The sequence below is a fragment of the Acyrthosiphon pisum genome, chromosome A1, assembly GCF_005508785.2.
Source record: "Acyrthosiphon pisum isolate AL4f chromosome A1, pea_aphid_22Mar2018_4r6ur, whole genome shotgun sequence".
Taxonomy (NCBI): domain Eukaryota; kingdom Metazoa; phylum Arthropoda; class Insecta; order Hemiptera; family Aphididae; genus Acyrthosiphon; species Acyrthosiphon pisum.
The window spans coordinates 178,117-205,727 of record NC_042494.1 but is presented as its reverse complement, the minus strand read 5'-3'; the positions used below and the strand labels follow the sequence as shown (position 1 = coordinate 205,727).

The following is a 27,611-nucleotide window of genomic DNA, read 5'->3' as shown; positions in this document are numbered from 1 at the left end:
ATGTGCACCTATAAACATGTGTACCTATTACCCAATCGTCCTCCCGATTTTCTGGTAAAATTATTGTTTTATAGCCAAAAGTGTTACAGACTTACAGTATTTACTAACCAGGATAGTAAAATGTTTAAAGACAAATCGTAAGATTATGCTTTTAAGACGAGAAAAAGTTAATAAAAAAATACCTTTAGAATAATGAACGACGTATGTTTTTATATTACATTTTATAATTTCTAAAAAAAAAACGTATGATAATACAATAGTATGTTCAGGTTAACGAAATAGTATGCTTATTTGAATGCGTGAAAGTAAATTATTGTTATTATAATATTTTATCCGTCCCAGAAAAAAATTAAAAAATTAAACTGCATGAGACCATTTATGGATATGCACTCGTTTTGTTTAGATTATTCGTCAGGCTTTTTACACGAACACGTACAGTCTTCGGTCACCGGATAAGGTACTTTAATCCACAGACATCTGAACTTATCGTCCTTTTTTTTACTTTTCCTCTGACCGGCGGCTCTCCTGCCCCTTGCCGCGTGCCCTCTCTTCTTGTTGAACGCCAATTCCATAGTTTTTCTTTCCCGATTTTTCCTCTTATTTTTTCTGTTTTTTAACCTAAAATTAACTATCATTAATAAGATATTGAAAACTAAATAAAATAAGTGTTGGGTAAGAAAGCGGATTACAATTTATAAATAGATTCTAATTAAAAAGACACATCGTAGTCTACATTCTAAATTCCATAACATATACGTAGATATTGTGTCAATATCATAGACTTATAATATATATACCGCGCATTAGTGAAATATATTTATGCCAACATATGTGCGAGAGAGACAGACTCTAATGTTACTTTTCTAGGAGATTTTAAGCAACTCCTATATTTTAAATATTTATAATCTCAAGGAGTAATGTACAAATTCTCTATAAACTCCTTGAAATCGTAATGTCAGAGTCTGCCTCTCTCACTAAACAATATACAGTTCAGTGGTCTCTCTCGCACATATGTTGGCTTAAAGTGTTACACACAAAACGAGCGTAATGCGCGGTCTATAGATTATAAGTCTATAGTCAATATATTATCATTACAGTTAAAAAACACTACAAATCTATAATTAGGTGTATACATATTTACATAATATTTATTAATGATTTAATATGATGATGTAGAATATATTGTATGAACATAATAATATGTAATTATGATCGATTTCTTTGTTCCCGCGAAGTCATGAGAACATTTAAAAACATTTTTCATCAAACTTTTTTTTTAACAATTTCGTGTCATACAATACTTATATATTATTATATAGATTTTTAGTACTTGAATCAATACGATTTTGAAAAAAAATCGACATATAGGTAAACAAACCTATATATATTTATTATAATATTATATATTATAAATAATATCAAGCTTTAGACTTATACGACTTCGCGCGTATCGTATCCAACTCACCAACAATGCCACCTCAATAGGTTGAGTACTCTGATGGACGAAGGCATGCACGACATGCCCGGCGGCCAACTGCAGCTCATCGTTTCTGACCGACCGCATCGACCCTTTTTTATCCACCTGGGCCAAAATGACTTGCCCAAATCTGCCCACGCGTATTCTACCGGACACTTGCTCCGGTGCACCAACCACGTGCGCATCATCTCTTGGTACTGGGCCGGAAGTTGTTCCGGAAGCTGTAGGTTGTCCGGTCCAGCCGTCTCCAACGACTTGACGTCGGCTGCACCCGACGCGTTAGTATGGTCTTCCTGTATATCGAAAATGATGGTGTTGTAATTTAGAGCTTAGAGACATTGAACGTCCGAACTAGAAATATCGAAAGACGAACAAACCAAAGAAACAAAGGCGGGCAATATTTAATGAAAATAATTAACACAAATTCGTTAAGTCAAAAGTAAATAACTAAGAGATAATAAATTTAACTCTCCAAGTTTAAAGATAACAGGGAAAAAAATACTATATCAACCTAGTCTAAAAAAGTTTTAACTTAATGCAAACTTATTAACTATATAGTTTATGACCATCTTTGTATAGAATATAATATTGATCGCCGGTTCCCATTTGCACATCACTATTGTTAATTTTGACCTTTTTCGTAAGACAATTGTGCATCGTTCGATTTTTGGTTCATACATCATTTGCACATTAATATTATTTAACAAGATAACTGAAAAAAGGTATATATCAAAAATGGCAAGTTGTTTTCTAAATGTCTAGTGGCATGTATCATTTACAACGGGCTTAACGTTAAACTATAAATTAAATACAACTCTTTACTAATAAAAAAATAAAAATACAATTTCGAGATTTAGATGAGTTTTGTCAAAAACTTTAAATGCTTTTTTAACAAAAACTTATTGCTATGTATCATTTTTATTTTTAAACTTAAAAATCTTTATTATTCATTATCTATATAATATTTGTATAATTATGACTATAATTAAATTTAATTAATGCTGTTTATTTTTAATTGTTTATTGTATCTATTTATTATATAATATGATATATTATGATAGTCATTGGATTTTCAATCAAAAATTATTTTTTATATCCTTCTATTATTCTGTATATCGATGCGCAAATTATATACGGACACAAGTATATATATATATAAATAGATGATCACTTCATTGAATTCCGGAAAGGGAAAAACTATGGAGGGGTGGTGTGATATTGGGGCGTGACAACCCCTCCCAGGCAGTAACACTTTCAGTTGTCATCCAACACTCGGTAAATTCGTTCGAAATGTCAAAATTAAGTGGATGCTACACAGCCATTTGTTGTATATGTCTTACAATTGCGTAACATAGAATATGTACACCCAAAAGAACGCGTTTAACTCCGTTAGTTTAAAAATTAGAGTGAATCGACCTATTATGAAACTTGACATTATCTGTAGGTTTTTTACTAAAGTTCAATTTTTTAGTAATTTATGCTTATATAATAATATAACGTAAATTAAAAATTCTTATAACTCACTTAAAAACTGAATTATCGCCAAAGACCCACTTACAATCACAGATAATGTTCTTACCATCAAGTTTCATAATAAGTCGATTCACTCAAATTTTTAATTTAACTGAGTTAAACGTGATCTGTTGAGCGTAAATGTTCTATGTATGACGGAGACAACAAATATCTGTGTAGCGTCCTCTTAAGGATTTAAAAATCTAGTAAGAAATTTTGAAGACTACACTATGTGAATTTTTTAGGATCATCCCTGCTTCAGTACCAAACCAATTTTATACTTAGTGCCCATATTTAGTATTTAACTACATGTAAGTAAACTATATATAACCCTTTAAAGTACCTAGGTACCTATATCTAATCATAATTTACTAAAACCTAAGACGCTTTTCGGAGTTTTTACACATTATGGTGGCATTACATCACACGTATTATTATAAATAATGTACATTTTTTTAACGTGTCACATCAAGTTGTAACATAAGAAGTTAGGTATGTATATTATTTCAAGTTTAAATAATAGAGCTTCCCTTTTAAAGTTCTATATATGAATCGAATCATTCTTTAAGGTCAATATTTTAATTCTCGGTAGTAGTATTCATAGAATTAAAAACGGATAACGGACTATCACAATTTTATCTACTTTACCAATAATCAACACTATATCTGCTTGTGGTATTATAACAGAGTAAATTAAATATTATACTATTTTATACGGTTCATAATATTGGTACATTCACGATTAGCATAATAATATGTATACCTACTATATTATAATAGTACTATTACAATGTTTAAATAAGTCTACGTTTTTTTTTTTGTTCTTATCTGTTCAATATCATTTATATTAGCTTAAAATATCGACGTGTTTGGTAGTTTGGTGAATTGAATCATCATCGGAAGTCGTTACACGCAGGAAACGAGTACCGTAAAATTTTCTGAAATAATTCTTTGATTAAAATGTCGATAATACGTCGACGATACATTGCGCCTCGTTCACACGATCATAGTCATTATGGCTATTATACTGTAGAATCGAATAAAAAAAAACAAAATAATATGCTTGGTAACCTCTTTTAGTGGTCACTCGTCAGTCCTACTGATTGTGACATTATAATAAGCGCGCTGGTGTGCCTACCGACTTAATCGACTAGATCATTGTAGCAAATCCATTTTCATGGATAATTAATATTATAATCAGTAGTACCAGGACTTTGATAGGCGATATTCGTTATTTTGTGGGTGCTCTAGGGCAATGCACTCTGCAAATACGTAATTATTCGTCATAAAAAAACAAAATTGATTTTAAATTGTATTAAGGATTATCGTAAACAAACTGTCATTACAGTTGAGATTGATTTATACAAATGCGATCAGTTTTAGTTGTATATATATATTATTTTATAAATTGTAACCATAATATAATCGTCACAAAATCAAATACAACCCACTCTAACTTGGTCAATTTTTAATAACTACATTTTTAACAAGCGTTTTTATAAAACGTTTGTAAACACAAGATCCAAGCAATGATAATTCTTTCGAAAATTTAAAAATTTACATTTCACACATGTGAACATACTTTTTTGATTCAATAGCTGTTCAATCGGGATTTTTTTATCAAGCATTGCTAAAAAAAAAAAAATTTAATATATTTATTAGTCATAAACTTGAGGTTAGTTTTGTCACAAAATGTAAATAATATACATATATTATTATAGTGACTGGAAACCATATTATTAGACTAAAATATAATTTATCGATCTTGTCGAATTTTGTTTCGGACGTAGTAATGATGTGGTAGTTATATGCAAATGCGTTTTGTTTTTTTATGTCATACACGTACATCTGGTGTCAAACTATTACGGTGAAAACCATTACGGCGATCATATAGTATTATAATTTATGAACAGATGGGTTTGGTGTTGTTATTTTTTTACCGAATAAATCCGACCGGAAAAATCAGATGGATCCGTTGAGATATTATCTGTGGAAAGTGTATTCTATTATGTATATATGGACGCTGCGAGTACGTTAAACGAAACAATAAAACCAGACATAAAATCAATATCTTTTAATCTTCGACAAGAAGCTAAAACGGATGTATTATTTTACATTTACGGTACGCTGAAATATCAGAGTTGTGTTCACGTGGGCACTCCCCACGCTAGGATACACGTCTACTTATTTGGTTTGTTGGAATGAAAATAAAATAAGACATCAATTTTCGTAATAAATAAATAATTGTATAGGAATTTGAATTTAAATATTGCTAATAATTCACAAAACATTACGCTTTATTTCTCCTGCATAATATGTGTCATACGCCGTGACCGAGAATATCGTAGAGATCACATCGAATAGTGCGTTATCATACTGCTGCGCAAACAGCCAACGGACGCGATAGAGGGGGGAGGGGGCGAAGGTGCTAACGAGACAGCACAACGTGTAATCGTATGAGCATTTTTTAAAAATTATTTTCGAATACGAAAGAAACAAAACAAGCAACGGACACGCGTTTTGATGATAATTCTATAAATCGTAATCGAACGACGCGTAATGCATCGTATATTCCTACATGTCGTGTAAAACTTTGCAGCGATACACGCACGACGACTGTGCCGTATAATAGGAATTATTTTTTACAGAAATCGGTTGGTCGCACATTGCGGACATAGGTATTATTGTTAAAATAAAACTTAACGAAATTCGACTGTTTTTCGTGCTAAAAAAACATGTTTTCACTCCAACCTACAGGATACTGATATCGATATCTCATTACGCAATATAGATTTTGAAAACAAGTTTGGATCCCTCTTTTTTTTCCTTTATATCATGCTAACGACTTTTCAACAAATTTTGTCTATAAAAATGTCGAAATATTGAGCTCACACATTTTTTTATATCCCGCAAAAACTAATAACGCTTTTACAAATAAAAAAAACTAAATAATAAATCTAAAGTAAGTAATAAAGTATTGTATAGAATATTAGGTATGATATGCTTTATGACGTTCAAATCATTTTTCAAGATTAAATTTAAAAGGTGTTTAATTTCGATGCCTAAGACTTGGACATTTAATAAATTATTCCTCGTGAATTAATGCGTAACTGGAATCAAAAAAATAAGAAAAATAATTTTGACGCAAAATATAAAGCTTTGCACAATAATAATATAATAATAATAATAATACATTTTTATGTGTGGGAATTATGCGCACATTCTACAACAAGTGGTGATTATTCGCCATCCCTAAAAACCGACGGGTGGCATTCGATATAGATTCACAGATAAAAATAAATAGTTCAGCGACATGTAATGACGCGGGAACTGCTGGGTTGTGGTCAGGGGTGTTTGGATATTGGGGATGAAAATTCAATACGACCCGCGCGTAACGGATCTTTTGGAGAGTTTTCAGAAATTCTTTACATCGCCGGTATGCATGTCATACAGGTGGTGGCTGTGGTGGTACCTATAAAATATATGTATTATTATATTATGAAGACGCGTACAACACGATTTTAAAATATTGTAACATAATATAATACCTAACATAATGGCTGTTTCAGGTACATATTATAATAGAGGACGTGCGTTTGTGTGTGTGTATTAATACAGGCATAATGTATAGTAGTTGTAGGTGTACGCATTTTATCCTCAACACGAGATTATGGCACGTACCTTTTTCCCATAATATTACTACCTATATTACAATAATATAATGCTGTACGTATATACAACGACAAAAGATTTGATCATTTAACAGACACGTTTGGAAACGTAAAAAAAACTTAAACACCTACCTACATAATGTATTTATACGAACGACATGCTCGGCTAGTATATAATATAATAATAATAATAATAATGATAATAATATACAGGGTGGTTTCCTTGAACTTGTTTGCACCCCCATGTTTTCTTCAATAACGCAGTCGCTCGAAATCTGAATATGTACCTCATAAAACGTTATGAGTCATAACCATAATTTCAAATTCATGAGATTTTTCGTACGTAGATCATTGAGGAATATCTTGTAGCATACAAATTGTTCTAATATGAACCCCCTTTCCCACAGTAAACTAATCGTATTTAGCAGATATTATTTTTTCTGAAAATGTTGACGTATTAGAACCAAAATTTGAACGAGTAGTTGTTGAGTCACTTAGCTTCGTGTACCTACTAAAAGTAATAGGTCCATGATAACGGATTTGGAGGACAATAATAATATAGGACATATGGGTTATTTTTTATAATAAATAATAGATCCAATATTTTATTTATTTTTTGTTGTATTAGCAAAACCATTTTCAAGGACTCTTATCCTTAGTATAAACATTTTAATAACTCAGAAACTACTAGTTTATTAAGGATTAGGTACATCGAAATTGTTTAGGAAAAACATCCACTAAATAGTAAAATAACCCCCTGTTCTTGTTTCAAAAATAGAAGTTTGTATCACCACGTGTTACTCTTTAATAAGTAGTACAAAAAATACTAACAACTTGATAATGATATGGAATTTAAGTACCTTTGGATTTAAAAGTTCCGAAATTTTGAATTTGAATAAACCCATAAACAAATCCAGGAAACAAGAGGGATGTAGGTACGTGCTCGGTGAATCACCTTGTATATTATGGGAGTGATGGGATTATACGTAAAATAGAATTTGTGTTTTAACGGTTTGATGCGCATAGATATCATATTATATATCGGTACCTAGATATGGTATCGGAAAACCACAGTACGTATTATGTGGACATCGTTTCGATATGGATCGTTTAAGACATCCATGTCTGTGAACATATTATTGTAATAATAAGTCGACGTCAACGTCGTGAGATTAACTCAATATAAAAATAATTTATTATTAAAACATCGTAGGTAATATTATAATATTGAATTACGTCATTCTGATAAGTAAAAAAAAATCGAATCGAAATCGAATTTGTTATAAACGTTTGAGTTCATGGTTTATCTCGCCAATCGTTGGTCCGAGTAGGTAACGTACGAATAAGACAATATATCGAATAAAAACAAATTTTGCCTCACAAATTCTACATATCTAAACATACTGGTAATATAAATTTATATTATAATATCTAAACCTGGACTTCAGGTATATATTTTCGGAATATGTAGATTATTGATCATTATAAATAGGTAAAAAAGTGCATATTTTAATATCAAAGTAACTTGATTCCTGAGTTTTAGCGTATTACATTATTTTAGGAAGTGTAGGTTAGGTTACATATTTTAAGTTCCAATTGAAGCGATAATGAATAATTCTACAACAATGTGTGAATTTTGTTGTTTGTGTATGTATACACCATTTATAATAGACAAAATGCTTGATATTCAACTTTTAGGGTTTTGTTGAAAAATTGTTTGTACCATCATAATTCATAAAATTTAAATATTTCATACAAGATTTTTCATAAGTTGTCTGTTATAATAACTATACCTACTTAAAAATATTTAAAAAATATAGACAAGTTTTTTCGGAAGAATTTGGCAAAATTCGTTAAATTTCCGAAAATTTGCTAATTATTTCGTAGTTAAAAATGCACTTAATGTTCAATTTGTATAGTTAATGTTCAAAAATGAAATACAAAATTCCTCGTAACTACTGATCGTAATGAAACCAAAAAATCTAAATATATGGGCAAAATATCCATTATTTTCATGGATACTTTAGGTTCAAATTTGTACGAAATTAGATATTAAACGAAGAATACCGACTTTAGTTATTTTATCGTAATTCAAAAATATTATTCGCAGGGTCTTATCAATTTTACGAACCTATATTATTATAATTCATACGAAGGCATTTTCTTACGCAATGTTTTCAATAAAAATTAATTCAACTTACCCTATCAGTTATTACTAATGATAAAATAAATTACCTTAAAAGCAATATAATTAATAGAATATCTTAAAATACTTAGTGATATAGGCCGACATACCGATTCTTCTCTCAAAATCGTTTTTAATACACAATGTTCTATCACTGAATTAAAAATTTAAAACTTACAGTGACTTATTCAATGTAGAGATACACTCGACACCTACAACTGTATAGTGCAGCTGCAGAATGGTTACCAACATAATTTCCCTCTTTTTTTTTTTTATTGATTATTTCATTACTCGAGGGTTTTTTTTACGTTTTATGAGAATATGTATTTTTACGAAATGCATTTCGTAGATACATCTTTTACTGTAAATGTTTGAATCTTTTTTAGAACAATTACATCCACGCCCTTTTTTTATTATTTGTGACTATATTTATTTTATTCCTTATACTAAACGTCCCAATCTGATTTGATCTGTTGAATCAATATTGAAATATTGCGTAGGTACCGAACGATGATGCATACCAAAACCATATATTATATTCATGATCGTTCGTAGCGCTATGAATATACATTATAATTACACTTAATTTACACAGTCTTCGCAGCAAACATAAAAAAAAATATTATAAGATATTTTAACTTTTTTAAAAATACGTTTCTCGCAACAATTTCTGCTCGCGATTATCGTAAACGGACGTTTCGTCTGCGGCAATGAAGATCGGTTATTTGATCGCAGAGAGTCGCCTGGTTTTATAAATCGTTGTTTTTAATTAACATCATAGTAATAATAGTATTAAGTTTGAAACCAATTCAATTTTCAATTTAATTTAATTTGTATACTATACGAGTACTATAATGACTATAATATTTACAAATGGATACAATTACAAATAAATTAATATTAAAAAACTCACGTCCCACAAATGTGCATTTAAGTTTTACGTCAGTTCATAATATTGTTTTTAAGTAATATAAAATATATTCATCACTATTATACTTATATTATGTATAGAACAAAACATGCATTTTCTTTTATTTAGAACTTAATTTCTCTAAAAATTACAATAATATGTTTGCAGTACATTATATTTTATTATTTCGTTTTTTTTTTTCGTATCAATCAATATAATATAACTAACTTATATGGAATTGATTTTTAAACTTAATATTTTTATTGTTGAAATCTTACTGGATATAATAATTAAAAAAATAATGATTAAAAAAAATCAAGGGGATAAACGTTTCGTGGCTATAATAGGTATAACACACGGGAACCAAACATCGTGTATGTATATTATTATCCGGGTACGAAATGTCCATAATATTATATAGATCCCACGATTTTATAAAGCTAAACACTGCAGGTTTTCGATTAGGAATTCGATTCAACGATGTTTACAAAAATATAGTCGCGCACAACCGTGTAGCGAATATAGCTGATAGGTACCTATAATATGTACTATTGTAAACGAACCATTCTTCGGGCAGTACGCGAAAAGAGATTGGGACTTACATTAACGTCGACCTTACCGTTATTACGATTGCTGTTTTGCTCATCCACATTTCGTTGTAATCGGCACCGATGAGTCGGTTGAGCTTGCCGACTTTCATGTCCTTCTTGCGGGGCAGACCTGGCTCGGCACGAAACCACACGCTAAACGACTCGCCGCTCGTCTTCTTCGCGGGCGAGTTGATCGCCATCGAGTGTTGTAGCAGCTGCTCGCCGACAGCGGTCAAAACGATGAGGAGTGCGACTCCGACGTCGAAGGAACGCCGCATGATAACGTCTTATCGGCGTCTCCCCTATGTACTTGTTGCGCAGCACGACACACCGTCTATAATATTGCACGAATATATAGAAGATAATAATTAATTACATGAAAACAATAATAATATTACTATAATTATTTCGGAAATGTAATATTTTGTGGAGACGGACGTCGTATATAATACATAATATTATAATGTTCAGATGTGTATAGTGTATAATGACGTTGAGGTTTGTTGTAACAATAATAAATTGCCTCGGCCATGGTTTAGTAGAGTTGTTGAAAATTTTCAATTAGTTTTCAAAATAAAGCCTCACAGTTTTGTATACCTTTTGGCCTGTTGTACGTGATTATTAATTGTACCGTCTCGTCATCTCCAGCCCACTCCGTCATCCTACTAACGCACAATATAACAAAATGTACGTCCATTTCCCATTTTATGTGGTTGGCTTTCATTTTTAAGTGAACTGACATATTATCAAACTTAAATGTTAAAACATTATCAACATCAACAACATTATCTGTGTTCTGTCTTCGGTTTTTTAAGATGTTTTAGTTATTAAGTGAATTAAGAGAATTTTTAAATATTGCGATTTTACATATTATTATAGTCATAGCTCATAACTTATTAAATTAAGATATCGTAAAAAATTAAAATCTAACGACAGGACATAGATAATATACTCTTACATTTAACTATTGAATAATATGTAAATTCCCTCTAATATTTAAGCTAACCAGTAACCACACAAAATGGGGACTTCTGAACGTAAATTATTTTGGTTATTTTGGTAGTTGTGCGGTAGTAAGTCGGACAACACAACATACACGAGGGTACAACGTCGCTCTCAGTCTCGCCTCGATCATCATAATATCGTCGTCAGATTGCGTCATCCCGCTATTATAATGATATGCTCGTGTGCCTTAAAGGAACGATATGTCATTGGGGATGCTCGCGACAGAGACATTATAATATATTATAATATTTTGTGTGATATATAATATAATAAATTATCACAATGAGAGGTCAGGGCGTCGGGTAAAAAAAAATAATTTGAAATTGTTATGCAAATGTGGGGGTGACTATATACGTGCCGGTGAAATAATGTGTGCCGAGGAAAATATTATATTGTATAGTGTCGGTCTTGAATAGGTGATGTGTTGGAGTGAATGGGAGGGAGAGGGATAAAGTGTGTGTGTGAGAGAGAAAGAGAGAGTTAGCCAAAGGGGGCAGAAGAATAATAATACCGAGGAATGCGGGTTAACAGCGCCGCCGCCGTTGTACGACGATGGGTCGTTGTTGTCGTCGTCGTCACGCAGTTCCGAGGGAAAAAACTACCAACCCCCTAAAAGAACATAATAGCGTCGTGTAAAATGATAACGTGTTATTTAGTCGGAAATCGTGCGTGCGTTTTTTTTTCCCCGAAATATTTTTTAAACCATTCGAACGGTTATCGACATGACGATTTCAATATTTTTAAATATCCTTGCAGGACCACCCCTATTCCATCAAGTGTGACGAAGACATTCTATTACTAAAGCAGCGTCATTAGAGGGGGGGGAAAAAAAGTTGGTTAACTATGTGGAATTTTCACCCATTTAGTTTTAAAAGCAAGCCTGTTATTTTTTAAATATGGGTTTACCTTAAAAAATTATTGTCTCTTATATAGGGCGTAGACCATTTGAGCAAATCGACCTGAAATGTGGTCGATTTGGGTGAATAGTTATATGCAGATTGCGTGAGTGTTTATTCAACAAAAAATACCGTTTGTGTGAATAATTATGAATAAGTTGTACGTTGTTTCCATTCGGACGGCACTATAATAATATGTACGCAAATTATTTGGAATTTGTTTATGCTCTATAGAGATATACCTGATAAATACCTGTAGATAATGAGTGCGACAGAATATATGACTCGAAATAAACGCGCAGTAAAACGAAACGGATAAAAAAAAATCATCTCCGATTCGTTAGGAAGACGACGATGGCATTTGCATTTTTCTTCTCGTGTGAAAATAAAAAAACACGCTAGCCATTAAATACCTACGTACAAAATAATATTATGTTTGTCTCCTTAAACAAAAATAATTTCGAGAATATGGAAAAAAAACCGAGCCAATATATTATTTATATACAGGATGATTCACCAGATATTATGATCACCACAATTTTTTCCTTTGACAATGAATTTTCCAAATCTTGATTTTTAGAATTTTTAATTATGCTCAAAGACCATTTTTTTAAATAATTGGATTTTTGTACTACTTATACGATATACAAGGACTGCCGCTGGTGCATACTAACTTTTGTTTTTCAAATGAGAACCCCTTTTTTTAATGTAAATTATTTAGTGCATAATATATTTGAAAATATTGACACTTCATTTAAAATTCGGACGAGTACTTTATCGATTGTTGGTATGTTTATACTAGCTAACAATAAAATAGTCATTAAAAATGATCTTACAAAAATATCAAGTCGATGTAATATTGGATCTACCTAGTGTTTATTATACTTGGAACATTGTCCATTGTTACAATTTATAAATGTGCACTGCAAGATGGATGATATAAATAACTTACATTTTAAAATCACCATAACCCACATATTATATTCCAAGCGCATTTTAATAAACATATCATCCTTATTACATAAAGTTAAATAACTCAAAAAATCGATTCGTTTTTTACCTAATTTTGATTTTGATGAGACAAAATTATCAGATAAATAATTTACAGTATAAAGGAGGAAGGCGAGGGGTCTTATTAATTGAAATAAAGAAGTTTTTATCACCATAAAATATAACTTGAGTACCTAGCATAAAAAAAACTCAAAAATTTGAAAATATTATTATTTTTAAGTATAAGTATTTAAAAAACCCAAAAATTAAAATTAAAAATCTGTGCAATACTGAGTAAAAAATAAAGGGGGTAGGCATTCTCGATGAAACACCCTGTATAAATGCGAGTATTTATATTATTATAATAATGTGTGGTGTCTAAATACCGGTCGACTGCCGCAGCAGATGGGTCAAAAGTCTGCGGTCCTATTACCTATAGATGTACATAATATAACTGTACAATGGGAGAGACGTTGAGATTTTTTTTAACCATACACGAACGCCTATCATTTACCGCATCTGGCAAATACTCCGATAAATACTTGGAAATCTTATTTTTTTTTTCCTTTCGTTTCGGCGTTTTTCAGTCTGTTTGTTTGGAGAGTTTTTTTTCGTGTCAACCGACGAACGTGTAAATGTATAAAATAAAAATAATGTATTATATTATACGCGAGTGTGTTATATAGTGTATAGGTGGTACACGTCAAAATTCTTTACGCGACGGCCGGCTGCGAGTCACAACGATAATGGGTAAAAATACCAAAACTCGTGACTCACCGCACACCTATATATCATATTATTATCTTATTATATTATATTATTATGTATACAAGGAATAGCCAATACGATCCGACCAAATACGTATTGTATTTTTAGAACATCCCCGCCGCCTAATTATGCGTATTATTTAATAATTTTATATCACATGAAGTGCCGTAGTCGTGACTCGTGAGTCGCCAAGAGCCGTGTAATATTACAACGTGATTTGTATATTGTTATATTGTGCCGGACCACCAACACTTGTGTTATAGTGGCGACCTATAATAGTACCTATGACTATATTATAGGTATGCCCGAGTCATAAGTGTACGTACACATTTGGAAACGATGTCCTCAGACTATACGTAAGTAGGTACTCGTCATTAGACGGTATAATATAGGTAATTAAAATTATCATGCCATGACGTGATATAAATTAATACGGCGCCAAGCGATTTAAAATACGAGTACCTACGTAGCTACGTATAAACAATATTTAAAACTTCACTTATGGCATATACGTGCGACGAGTGCGTCCTGAATGGTTTTTAAGTGGGCACTGGCCACGACAACTATAATATTATGAACAAATTTAAAAACATCTCTTTCGTTTGGTTTTGAGTAGTTTTGACCTATTTGTATTAAAACACTTATCTGATTTGACTTCAGCTGTAAACGTGTAAGCAAAACATGACCAATAAATTTCAGATTTATTTCTAGATTTTGTTTTTTTTTTTAGGGGGGGGGGGACTTATTTCCTCCAAATTTAGCCGAAATATGCCATTCTTGCTCTATTCGTTCCTATAACCCAACGTGTGTCAATTATCATTATAATAATTTAGACGCCTACTCATTGCTCGAACTAAAGGAATAGAAGGTGAGACAGAAACCGTTTTTACAAAAAAAATAAGTATTAGGTAATACATATACCGTTCTAATTATATGCTTATAAAGTTGTACCCAAATCAATAAGAAATTTATATATTTATATTTATTTTAACTTGTACACCCCTCCCCTCCACTAACTTCTATTCCCAATTCGTTCACTATACACTGTCTACGGTACTCAATTTATTTTATAATAAATAAAATGCCAAGTATAGCAGAAAAAATTGTTTTGTTCGTGTGGCGGCGATAGACTTTTTTTCCTCAGATTTTTTTCGTCATACTGCCCTCTTATTATGTACCTATTATAAAATGTCACCAACGGCTATGCCAACCGATGGTTTCGATATAATCGTTCACGATAATCCGTATCATAATATGATATTTTATAGATATCGTGAGAGTGTCCGACACACACATATTTGCATAATATATTGACAGTCTTTTGAAAATACAAAATTTTTTACCCGTCGTAGCACAATAATTTACGGCTTTGTGTTATATTTTCTGCGACCACACGTAAAGTGCCGATCTGACCTCGGGCGTCGTAAATCGTAAAAAATCGAATTCATAGCCTGTGGTGAGCGTAGGAATTATATAGTTTTTTTCCCGTGGAAACGAGGTATTTGGTAAACGGTTTTAATGCGCACAGGTGTCATGGTAAAAAAAACTGTGGATACGCTGTAAAATCTAATATGGTTTTCGAAATGCCAGTTTTGACAAAATCTCGGTGATGATTTCACAATAAAGCGACCGTATAGATTATAACAGGTGTCACCAAAATAAGATTTTTAAAGGGCCACAATAGTCAATAGACATTTTGAAATTGTTCGCGGACCATCAAAGTTGCAGACGTCGATAAAAACCAATGGACAAAAATGATAAATTACAACACTACAACGTATAATATTAACGGTTTTTACTTTTTATTCTTGTCTGCAGATCGGATAAAATTTGTCCACGGGCCGCCATTTGGTAACCCATGGGATATAATATTATATTTACACAAATCAAAAATCACTCAAATTCCTAATCACATTACATATTGTTATAATGACACAGTAGTTCAAAATTTGAGTTTTTTAAATAAAAATGAAACATATTTGATTGCCTTTGTCCGTGCAGCGATTCAGATGTGACATGTCGTTGCAGGCAGAATCCCCGGGGGCGTCATTTTAACATGACATATTATATTATTTTGTGTTTGATATAATACTTCTTTTTTCAGACCACATTTTCCCTCACCATTACAGTTTCCATAGTAACCAAATAATAATAAAAATTAAATGTATGTTATATATTACGTTGTAATTTAGCGTTGTAGCACCTATAGGTTTCCCTTAACAACCGATGAATAATATAATCAGGGCAATTATTACAATGGAAACAAACACAGAAAAAACGGACCTGCAGAATCTGGATTTAAATATTTTTTTTTAAATAGAATTGTCCGCAATGTTGCCCCTAGCAACCGATGATTAATATAATTACGTTACCATAGTAACCTCGTTGATAATTATAATATTATTCATTATTATAGTATAATACTATAAATCGAACGTGATTTAATAAACTTCTATTTAAACTTTCCTGATATCTCCAAGAAAAATTGGAAGTATTCACAAAATTGGTTAAGTTGTTTTTGAGTACCTATATAATAGCTACAAATATACATTCAACTATCATATTTCTTTTTAGATATCATTTCTTTATTTGAGTATATTAAAGAGTAACTAATGGCAACCATTTAGATACAAATAAATACTAATTTCTACTAACTATTTTGCCTAAAACGAACAGCAACGATTTATAAACAGAAATGTCCATCGTAAATCTCAAAAACTCTGTTCGAGTACCACTCCGGTCCTACTAGATCCAATTGTGAATCTAAACAATCCAGGGAACCACTCAAACACACTCAAAAAAAAAATAGGTCCAGTCATTTGGGAGGGGTTCCATTGACATACACGGACAGTAGAAATATACATATGGTGTTAAACGTAACAAATTAAATGCTAGTGTGTATATACCCCTAAGCTTCGTTAAATCTAAACGGCACTGCAGATTTTTACATAGTAGTTTTTGGCGGTTTAGACCAAGTATAAAAATATATAGGTCTAAAAGTATATCTATTATTATTAAAAGTCAATGTTTGTATGTGTTTTTGTAAGTGATCCACAGCCGAGTCGATCGCATTTATAGTTCTGAAATGTGGTACACAGGTATTACCAGATAATGTGCACCTCAGAGACATTTTTTTTAATTTTGCATTTTAGAAAAGGCTCACACAGGGATTTGTAAAATAACAAAAAATGAATATGCTTTGTCTGTACAGAGTTGTAATTGGTTACAGAAAATAAAATACTTATTATAATTGTATATAATCTTAGACAATAATTGTCATGTATTTTATGTTTGGTCAAAAGTCAAAACCACCCAAAATAACTGCGTGTCAAGATCTGCGCTAACATTTAATTTCACCGCGGCCGTGAAGGATCAGATGGTATACATAATAGTTATTATATTTATTTTATTTTATGTTACCAACGGGCAACGACATCAGTGTTTGGAAAGAACGCGTTCTATTTTATGCGAACGAGTACAATCGAGGGACATTTGAACGCGTTCAATTATTACACGAACCCGAACGACTTTTTCGTTCATTTAACGTTCATTTGATAAAAAAGAAAAATTATGGTAAATAGTATTAGTAACAGTAATAGTAATTAATATTAAATATTATTATCAATGATATCCCATACGACCAATTAATATTGAAATATAAAATAACTAATAATATTGGTGAAACTTAGTTTTTTCTTATAAGTTATCACTCATTCTTATCACTCCAGAACATGGTTTTAGAAGATAAGGTCCGTAATAATAACTATATTGCAACAATAATATTAGAAACACTGAACGTGAAATGAACGCGTTCTTTTTTTCAACGAACGTGAACGTGAATGCGTTCACTATTTTAGTGAACATTAACTGATAGGCATACAAATAAAAAAATATTCATTTTTCACGAGTCCCTCATTAAAATGCGAAAATTGGCTTCGAGGTGCATATCCTTGGGTATAGGATTACACCGATGTACCAAATTTCAGAAAAATCAGTGCGGTGGCCTTGGCTGTGGATCGCACAGATATACACACACAAACATTGCGTTTTATTAATGTATAAGTGATTATATATTTTTCCGCGTGCATTGGAAATATCAAGTAACACGGTAGGTACGTTTTAAGAGTGAGTATTTTTTTTTTTTACCATAGCACAATAATAATATATAACCAGCAGCTACCACCGGCGGAGTGGATATCAATTTTATTATTTTATACAGCGCAGACAAAGCGTCGGATCACAAAAAATGGCGTATAAGATTATTGTCATTATTATTATTACGTAATAGTCATTATAATTACAATTATTATTGGTGCGGCGGCGACGGATAGTATTAATTATAATATTATCATATAGGAACAGAAAATGACGGACGCTGGTCACGTGGCGCCACCATGGTTGAACGTCGAAAAGTGTGTTTTATTTTATTATTATTACTATTATCTACAGCAAATAATGTACAAGAATATGGAAAAGAATAATACATGCTCACCTACCTGCAGCAGATGAAGCGCGTTCCGAGTACAATGCTAGCCTTGTACCGAGCAGGTTACCGTAGAACTGTTGGACAGACAGTTCGACGTCCCCCGAACATCCTAATTCCCCACCTCGTCAAATAAAATATTATAGTTTCGGACCCTTAACCGCCGACACCCTATTGGCAGAGTACGATTGTACCTACCTACCTACCTGCCCGACCATGCACACATGTACTGACAAGACACGTGTTTGCCGCGAGTGTGACGACGGCGAGAAAACGCGCGAGGTTTTTCTTCCCCGCGAACAATGACGATGCACCGTCTTTTTCCCTTGTGATTTTTATAATAATATGTTTATCGTATGATAATGTTATTATAAACGACGAATCTTCCAAACGACGAATCTTCCATATATACGACGAATTTCGATTTCACAGCTAAATTGTCCGTTGAACTAATTATTATGTTTTATGAAAACCCCGTCAAGACCGAATTAGAACAAAAATGCACGTGGTTGTTGTAGGTAGATATTCTATTATTTACAAATTTCCCTATAATACGATTTTCTTTTTTTATTCACCCGTCGACGTTTTGGTAATAATATTTTGCTAGTTTATTACTAGGTATCTGGTATATATTATTTTTTTACTGCACATTCGACGATCTCCGGTCAGGTCAAAAACTTAATAATTTTGTTTTTTCCTCATAAGACTCTAAAGGTGCATTCACAGCTACGTCGTGTTTTGTGTCGTGGGAGGACTTGGTTATTATATGGTCACGGCTGGTAACCGATATGGTTTAAAAGTTGAGTAATAGTCAATTCTTGGTATACTCGGTTGCAACTTGGTTATTACATGATACCAAAAAAGTAACATCCAATCGCAAAACGATTTGATCGACACGAAACACGACGCAGCTGCGAATCCCCGGCTTAAGGACTAAGATATAAGGGGTGCGCGCGTAGGAATCATGGTTATCTGTTAGTAGATAACCATGGTATAATAATAGGTCACAGGCAGTGGCGTAGCCAGGGGGGAGTTTTGGATGTTTAAACACCTCCCATTGACATTTTCCCTCCTAATAAATATATTGTTTATAGGATTCGGGACTGCTTGCAAGTTATAAATAAAATTTGTCTTATGAAATGGCGAAATTAAATACAAAGTTTGAATTTGCATATTTGTGTATTTTTTAACTTAAATGTACCTACATACAATTTTCGGGAAAAATTATATTTGGATAACATAGAAATATCTTAAGAAATATTATGTTTGGTTGGGTACAATAGGCGATAACTTTGAGATTTGGAGAGGCCGAAGCCTAATACCATGCTATTATAAAATTGAATAAGCTTAAAAAAATTAAGTAAATGTTTGGGAGGGGCGGAGGGCTGTTAAAGGTGTTGGTGGAGCTTGGCTACAGTTGGCCCTATATCCGCAAATGTAAGATTTTATAAGTCTCTTTGTGACAAAACTGTTTTTAAACTATAATCGTAGATTGTACGAAGAAATGAAAATAAGTAGATATAGCTGGTACGTGTTCGTTTATCAAGGTGTTCGCATATCACGTTATTCGTTATTACTTATTTATTAACCTAGTATTGTATGCCAGTATTTTTAAAAATTAAGTTATTATTTATTTATTTACCAGGTTTATATACCTACTTATTTTTTAGTTTTTTACTACCTAAATTGCAATATGTTTTATGATTTTTCAAAAATAATATAAAAATGTTGCTACATAGTACATATATTTAAGCATATTTTGAGAATTTTGACTGCATATTTCGATAATTTTTAGTGCAACAAGTCAAGTTCTGAACTGTAAATTTATTTATATACGAAAACTGTAAAAACTTGGTTCTAATCTATACTTTAAACGCCCTCCATTTCATAATCCTGGCTACGCCACTGGTCACAGGTGTATACACACATAATGCTTATTATTATTATTACATAACAATATTAATTACATTTGCATTCTGGCGTTTTATTTATTTATTTTAGCGACTAGGCGTTTCCCGTCAATATTATATTCCGCGGTCGTCGCTGCGTTAATGTAATAATATATTATCATAATATGCGTAATTAAGGTTTTGAATATTATTGTAAAATAAATGTGGGTACCTACATAAAATCATTTTTTCTCGGTGGTGACTTAAGTTGTTTGTTAATAATATGATTTTCCCCAATGCCGTCTTAAATCGAAATAAAAACCTTATACGCCTACTCGATCATTAAACTTTGCTAAATAACATTATTATCTGTTTATACAACTTTCTAAAAGATCATCGAATATAGGTATAGGTGCGCACGTTAAAAAAAACCATAAATATTTTAATGTGATTTAAACGCTGGTCGTAAAACTGTGTTCGGTAATTATTTTTCGAAAATATATTAGACACGCAAAACCTACCTATATTATATTCCCCGCATACGTGTGTCACGGCGGCATATTGTTCTACGCGTGTAATATTATGTCGTCCGCGGGCAAGAATATATAATATTGTAGAATACCTCACCAAGCATGCTCAACCCCCTCTTATCCTTTAAATAATGGGTTTCTCCAAATTTTGGTTTATGAAATTATGTAGGTACACTTTTAAAGACGATATTTAAAATATTTTAATTTTTTTTACCATTCAATGATTATAATCCTATATGGTGGTATAAAATTCAATTTTTTCGAATGAAAATCACCACTCTTTAGCCTCTCGTAAATGGTTAAGCAGTAGTTTTTTTTATGTCAATGTATTTAAAATTTAAAACGAAATTCAAATGACTAGTTTCTACTTAAAAATTTACGTTTACAATATATGTACTAAGGATAATCATAATCATAGTAGCCCTTATCATAATGTTTTTTCATACAATACTCAATAGATGTTAATACTTTGTAGTTAGTCTCGTGCTCTAGTACCTATAACTTATTACATAATATTATCATACTAGGATAATTTATACAAATTATAAAATGTACATTTATTCTATATAGACCATTATAAATAACTTTTTATTTCAAATCTTCAATGCCTCCAATCCTATTATCATGAACCTATAGACCTATAACCTACACAAAGTTAAATAAGTCAAAAACTATTCATTACATTTCTAATAATTATTACATTTTCTTGAAAATTATTTGATTCATAATTTTACTAAAAAATATAATTTAAACAAATCTATCCGAACTCCTTCAATAGTGTATGAATATTGAAGTATTTGAAATCATGTTAATATAGTCCCTAAGAAAACTTAGCAATTCCAAAGCACATTATTAATTGTTAAAATACATTATTGGAAGAAAAAATTGTTGGTAAGCATGTTTGCTGATTCACTTATAATATATAGGTACCTACATTATTATAGTTGGACGCTGCCGTTGTAATTGTGCGTGAATACATATTTAGAGGAGCAAAAAAACTGAAAAATAAATAATTACCAAAGTCGGTCATCGGAAGATTGTATATTAATTTTAAAAAAAAACAAAACAAACAATCGAACGAACAAACACGTCTGGTGTGTTATACTTCATGTATACGTCTTTGTGTGTCGAATAATACCAAAGATTAATGATTTATTAAAAATGTGAGTGATTTTTTTTTTACTGCCGACCATCATGGTCGTCGATTGTATGATTTCAGTTATTTATTAAACATTTCGTTTTGACACGACGACAATATTTTGAAATACCACAGAGAGAAAAAAATGAATATGTGTATATCGTATTCTACGGTGCTGTTCAGTGCACATTGTTACGATGCACCATGTACCATGATAAATTATAGTTTATATAATAAATATTAAATTATATTATGTGTACCTATACCTATGTAGTGCGTGTGATCGCTACTGAGCAGAATAGAACTAAATCGTTAAGAAGGGTGTCCGGTTTTCGGTACAAAAAAATCGAATTTGAATTTAATAAAAATCTTTTTAGTTGTTAAATCAAATAATGACACTGTATACATATCGGACTGGATACTGACTTAATAAGTTGTAACAAACGTCTACATATTACTACACATTTTTTTTACTATTTTTAATAGGAATGTTTTTCTAGCACCGTTTGAAATTAATTCAAAAATTAGAGTTTAATGTGACTTGAAGTGTATTTTCTTCATTTTTGTAAAAAAAAAAATCAAAACCAAAATATCTGTCAATTCTATGAGGAGAGATCGCGTTTACTGAAAAGTAATTTTTGATCATTGAAATTATTATATTTTATTTTGCGGTACGGCTTTTTTGTATGGCCTCCACGCCTCGTAACTAGAAACTGCCTGAATTTCTGTCCCTCGTTAAATAGCCGGCTGCCACTTCCTTAAATATAATATAATTTATTATTCTATGTCAATTCATTACGCAGTTACGCTTAATGAAAACGGACGGCCGCGCGTGACGATCGTTTATTTGGATTCGGTCTGAACAAAATATTATGATAATGTGTATAATATAATAATATTATGTGTATGCGCGATGCTGCGGTTTATCGATGTTTCATATGGTTATTATATTATAATCGGAGAACTATCGAGAGTTTAAGAAAAAAAATAAAAAATCAGTGGCGCTACGAGGGCGTATGTTGAAAATAATATTAAGTTATATATTGTGCAAAGCCACTGCAAGTGATAGCGCCGTATTGAGATTGAACGTTCTTAAGCGCCACACCTCCCGCCGACTGACTTATTGTACCTATTAATAATTCATCTAAACCAATATAGATTTCCGATGAAATTCTACAATTTCTTATTAGTTAGTATATATCTTTTCATGGATGTGATTCCGTTATAACCGATTTTTTATCTTTATGATTTATCATTACTAGGGCTAGGAAAATAAAGCAATAGAAACCTACAATAAAGGAATTAAAAAATTGCCAATTATGCTACAAAAAAAAGCATTTTAACCAAGAAAATGAAACTAAAAAAAAACTTGAATATTTTTAAGTTTAGCTGAAAAATATTTTTAATATCAAAAAATAATTTATTAAACACATTTTTATATGTTCACACAAAGTAATTCTTAGAACAACTAAGCACAATTTATAAATATTGAAAAAAATTAATTAAAAATTGTTTTATTAAATGTCGATAAATGTCAACGTATTACGTAACCACTACTCCCCACTCGGTAATCACTTTGACAAAATCTAAGAATCTATTTTCAGAAATATTTTCCGATAATGCGATAATATTTCACTACGAAATCACGAAATAAATATTTATAATAATACAATTAAAATAAATTAATAAATAATAATTTAGATAAATATGTACGTAAATATTCTAAAAATGTTAAATATGCGTATAATTAACAAAAACTAATTAAAAAGCTAATAAACTGACAAAAAAGTACCAAAAAAGTATTTATTTATGAATATCATAAGAAAATGCAAAAAAAGCAAAATCAAAATTGCATATTTGAACTCTGTGATGAATGAATCGAATTTTGTTTTTGATTAGCTATGTCCTGTAGTACTACTATGAAAGAAAATGTAAACGCTTCAAAATCCTAGCCCTAATCATTACATATTAAGATAAAATTGCATGACTAAGCCAAATGCATGAACAGACTCAATTTATCGATGGAACAAAAACACTTTGAAAAAAAAAATAACTTCAAATGGGGTACTTACCTATAAGTATGATAACTTAATTAAGTAAATAAAAATCTTTAAATATATTATTATTTTTATGTCACACAAACCATTCATCTAATTGATTAATTAAATAAATAATGCACGGTATTATCACACGACATAATCTTCTTCGAGGTCTATTCAGTACCTACCAAGACTAGCTCGATTTGTTATTCTTTTAAATTAACGCTTTTAATACAGCATGCGATAATGTGTAAGTAATGACGTTTTCTTGTCGATATTTGGTCGCTGAATTATACGTAGGTATTGTGTTGTTTAATCGATCAGTCGAAGGCCCTTTCTCCCACCTTTTACTATAACCATGTGTACCTATTTGCCGTGTTTATGAAGAGGTTGGCGCTCTAAGAAAATGTCTACTTATATAAACTATACATATGTATAAAATCATTAGTGGGCAAGTCAATGGTAATAATAAATTCAAATTAACTGAGCATGCGGATCGTAAAGCTAGAGAAGTTAACAGTTAACAAGTTAAATGTATTATTTGTTAAGTAATAAGTTCAAAGTAAATAATATTACGTGAAAAAAATAACAACCTACGTGAATTACATAAAGAGTATTTTATCTAAGTATAATATTATTTTATCAAGAAACTTAACATACATTTTAGTATTCAAATATTTTTATTAATAAACGTATTACATAATATACAGTAATTTATGTATAAAATCAACAATTTCAAAAATCATTTATAATTATAATGTGATGAATTTTTTTTAAATCAACTGATATGAATAAAATCTGAGTAACTTCAACAGTCAATTAAACTAGTCAGGTTATTAATGTAATTAACTGACTTGTTAAACTTAAAAGTTATTGAAAAAAACAAAATTTTTAACTAGTCTAAATAAAAAAAAATGTTATCTTAAAAAATTAAAAATGAATAATAATCTACATCAGTTGCTGATGCAGCTCTAAATAGAGTACAGACAGACAGACAGATATAATACAGTTGAACCTCGGTAACTCGAGTAGGTTAGAGACAAAAAAAAAATTCTAGTTATCAAAAATTTGAGTTATAGAAAAAATTGTATGTACATATTGAAATGCAGGGCCCAACAGATTTTTTCGAGTTATCGAAAATTCGACTTATAAACGTTCGAGTTATTGAGGTTCCACTGTATTATGTTTGATCGGTGGTTGCCTATAGTAAGTACATTATAAATTATAAAATTGTATATAATACTATATCTATATTTTATATTATTATAATAATAGGTAGGTATGCATAACCTCTGATGATGGTAAACAATAAAGCGTTAACTCGGTTTTTTTGTAATAATACCGATTGTTAAAATGTTATATTATGTAGGTAAGTCGACAAATTTTATAAACTATATAGATATACCGTGTTGTTTTTGTATAAGTAGTAAGCACATAATATTTGAAAAACCACAGCCGTACAAGTAGGAAAGTATTTCAAGTATAAATCCTACAACACAATACACTCACACAATGAAATTTGGTCAAATTAAATTAAACTTACCTTAACATTTCAACTAATTAATGCGCACTTTTATACACAATATTATACGTCATGCACCCTACTGAAGAGCGTACGTACCACAAACTGCAACTAAAATAATATTGCAGTCACTCGGCTTTGCAGGTGCATTTGAATTGATACTCCCCCACCAAAAAAAAAAAAAAACAATTTTGAAATTGTCCTAATTGAGTCTGGAGTTTTCAAATCATTCGTTTAAATTTATTGATTCCCGTTTTTTATAATGATATATTATACATATTATAATACCTACTAGTTAAGTCCTGGCTTATCAGATATGCGTATCACACAATCATACGTATAGGGAATAGGGATATATATTTTTAAACATTAATTTATATTACTTGTAAAACAACACTATAAAATTATTCTACAATATGATTAGTATTGTGTGATATACTTGAAAGATGATGAAGATTTATTCTATACGAGTATTTTAGCGAAAAAAATATTGATAATAAAAAATAACTTTAAGTTTCGTTTTCATAAATTACTTAAAAACAAATTTTAAAAATAGTGGTGTACGAATAATAGTAACAGAGCTTTCTTTAAAATGGGTAAGATTTTTATGCTAACAAGATAATAAAAATGGTCAGTAGGTTTTTTTTCACACTCAGATAGAGAAAAAAATTTATTTTTGAAAATATAAATCATAACCGCATATTATGATAATTTAATTCTGTTATTATTGAAACAGTTATAGTTAACTGCACCTATAAGGGGGGATTTAATTATTATATGTAGGCAGTCGCTATTGTTTTTTTTCCTAGAAACCAATAAGTATGTTTTTTTTTTGTTTTGGAACTCGGTTAGGATGCAGCTGGCTTTGCCAAACCTGTGTAATGTAATGGTAGGCAGGTATACGAATCAGAATAAAAATATTGTGTGGTGTTAGTCGAGAAAACGTTAACGATTCGTCTTAAGAACATGCTTTGTGTATAGGTACAGTTTTCCAGTTCAGATTTACGACCCCGTCACACACTCAAACGCACACACGCCAACACACACATATACACACTATAAGTGAATCTGAACATACATGCATGCATTCCTAATGCTTTTGTCCCCCTCGCACATATATGTACTATGTATAATATGTATAGTTATGTACCTATATACTATATACAACATATATAATGCCGCCTATGTGTAGGTATATAATACAAGGTGATACACCGAGCATGTTCGCCCCCTTTTGCATCAATAGTTTTAAAATTCTTAAGATATTTTGTACTGCTTGAGAAAGGTACAAATTTATGTTTTTCAAATAACAACCCATCTTTTCTACTGTGAATTATTTAGCCAATCATTTTTCTGAACATTTTGAAGTATAAAAATCAAAATTTGAAAGAATTTTGAGTTATTTAACTTTGCAGTATACTACAGTATATACATGTAAGTACTACTTATATACTACTTATATACAGTAGGACTGTATATAAGTCCATGAACTTGGAGTTGGAATATATAGAGGCTATGGTGAGTTGAACGTTTTAGTAATTTTCATAAATCCATCAACATAATTTAAAATCCGTAAAAATGGTCCAAGTATAATAAACACAATATCCATTACTACGCATATTTTAAAATGTTGTAAAACCATTTTTAAGGACAATTATCCTCAGAGTATAAACGCTTTATCCACCATAAGTAACTTACAGAAAAGACGGGAGAGGGGTTCTAATTCGAAAAACAGAAGTATTTAGAGTTTGAATTAATGCATTATTGATATGAGTAAATGGGGGCGTGCAGCACCCTGTACCCACGATATAAATACATACGTTGTCTGCGTTTGCGATCCTTCGGACGGGGGGAGACGATCGTCAGCGCACCAATAGAAGACGGTTGGTCGTAGCATCCGTGGACCCGAAGTGTGCACACTCGAGACGAGTGTCGCGGGCGGAATAAATGTACATATATATGTATACTTACGTACATTATCGGCGCATTCTACCACCACCTCCACC

At 31.2% G+C, this 27,611-nt stretch overlaps 2 protein-coding genes across 4 annotated transcripts in view; one reads left to right on the top strand and one right to left on the bottom strand.

Moving 5' to 3' along the window:
• LOC100166334 (noggin-like) overlaps window positions 1–27,611 on the top strand; it is a 108,634-nt gene that overhangs the window by 21,478 nt on the left and 59,545 nt on the right. The gene's annotated exons all lie outside the window — the stretch shown is intronic.
• LOC100570746 (noggin) lies at window positions 191–27,611 on the bottom strand. Of its 3 annotated transcripts, none has more exons than XM_016801399.2 (4): window positions 27,426–27,611; window positions 10,375–10,679; window positions 1,466–1,770; window positions 191–618 (listed from the first exon to the last, which is right to left on the bottom strand). In XM_016801399.2, exons 2-4 carry the CDS (start codon window positions 10,621–10,623, stop codon window positions 405–407), a joined length of 768 nt encoding a protein of 255 aa, XP_016656888.1. In that variant the 5' UTR covers window positions 10,624–10,679; window positions 27,426–27,611; the 3' UTR covers window positions 191–404. The 3 variants fall into 3 exon arrangements, with proteins under 3 accessions (XP_016656888.1, XP_003241979.1, XP_016656887.1); XM_003241931.4 differs by lacking the exon at window positions 27,426–27,611 and adding an exon at window positions 18,497–18,666; XM_016801398.2 differs by lacking the exon at window positions 27,426–27,611 and adding an exon at window positions 18,501–18,665.

Coding starts and splice junctions, on each gene's coding strand:
- LOC100570746 (XM_016801399.2), bottom strand. CDS start 10,623: ATGCGGCGTTCCTTCGACGTCGGAGTCGCACTCCTCATCGTTTTGACC. Junction 1,771..10,374: donor AAACAGCAATCGTAATAACG/GTAAGGTCGACG, acceptor TTCGATATACAG/GAAGACCATACTAACGCGTC. Junction 619..1,465: donor CTATTGAGGTGGCATTGTTG/GTGAGTTGGATA, acceptor AGTTAATTTTAG/GTTAAAAAACAGAAAAAATA.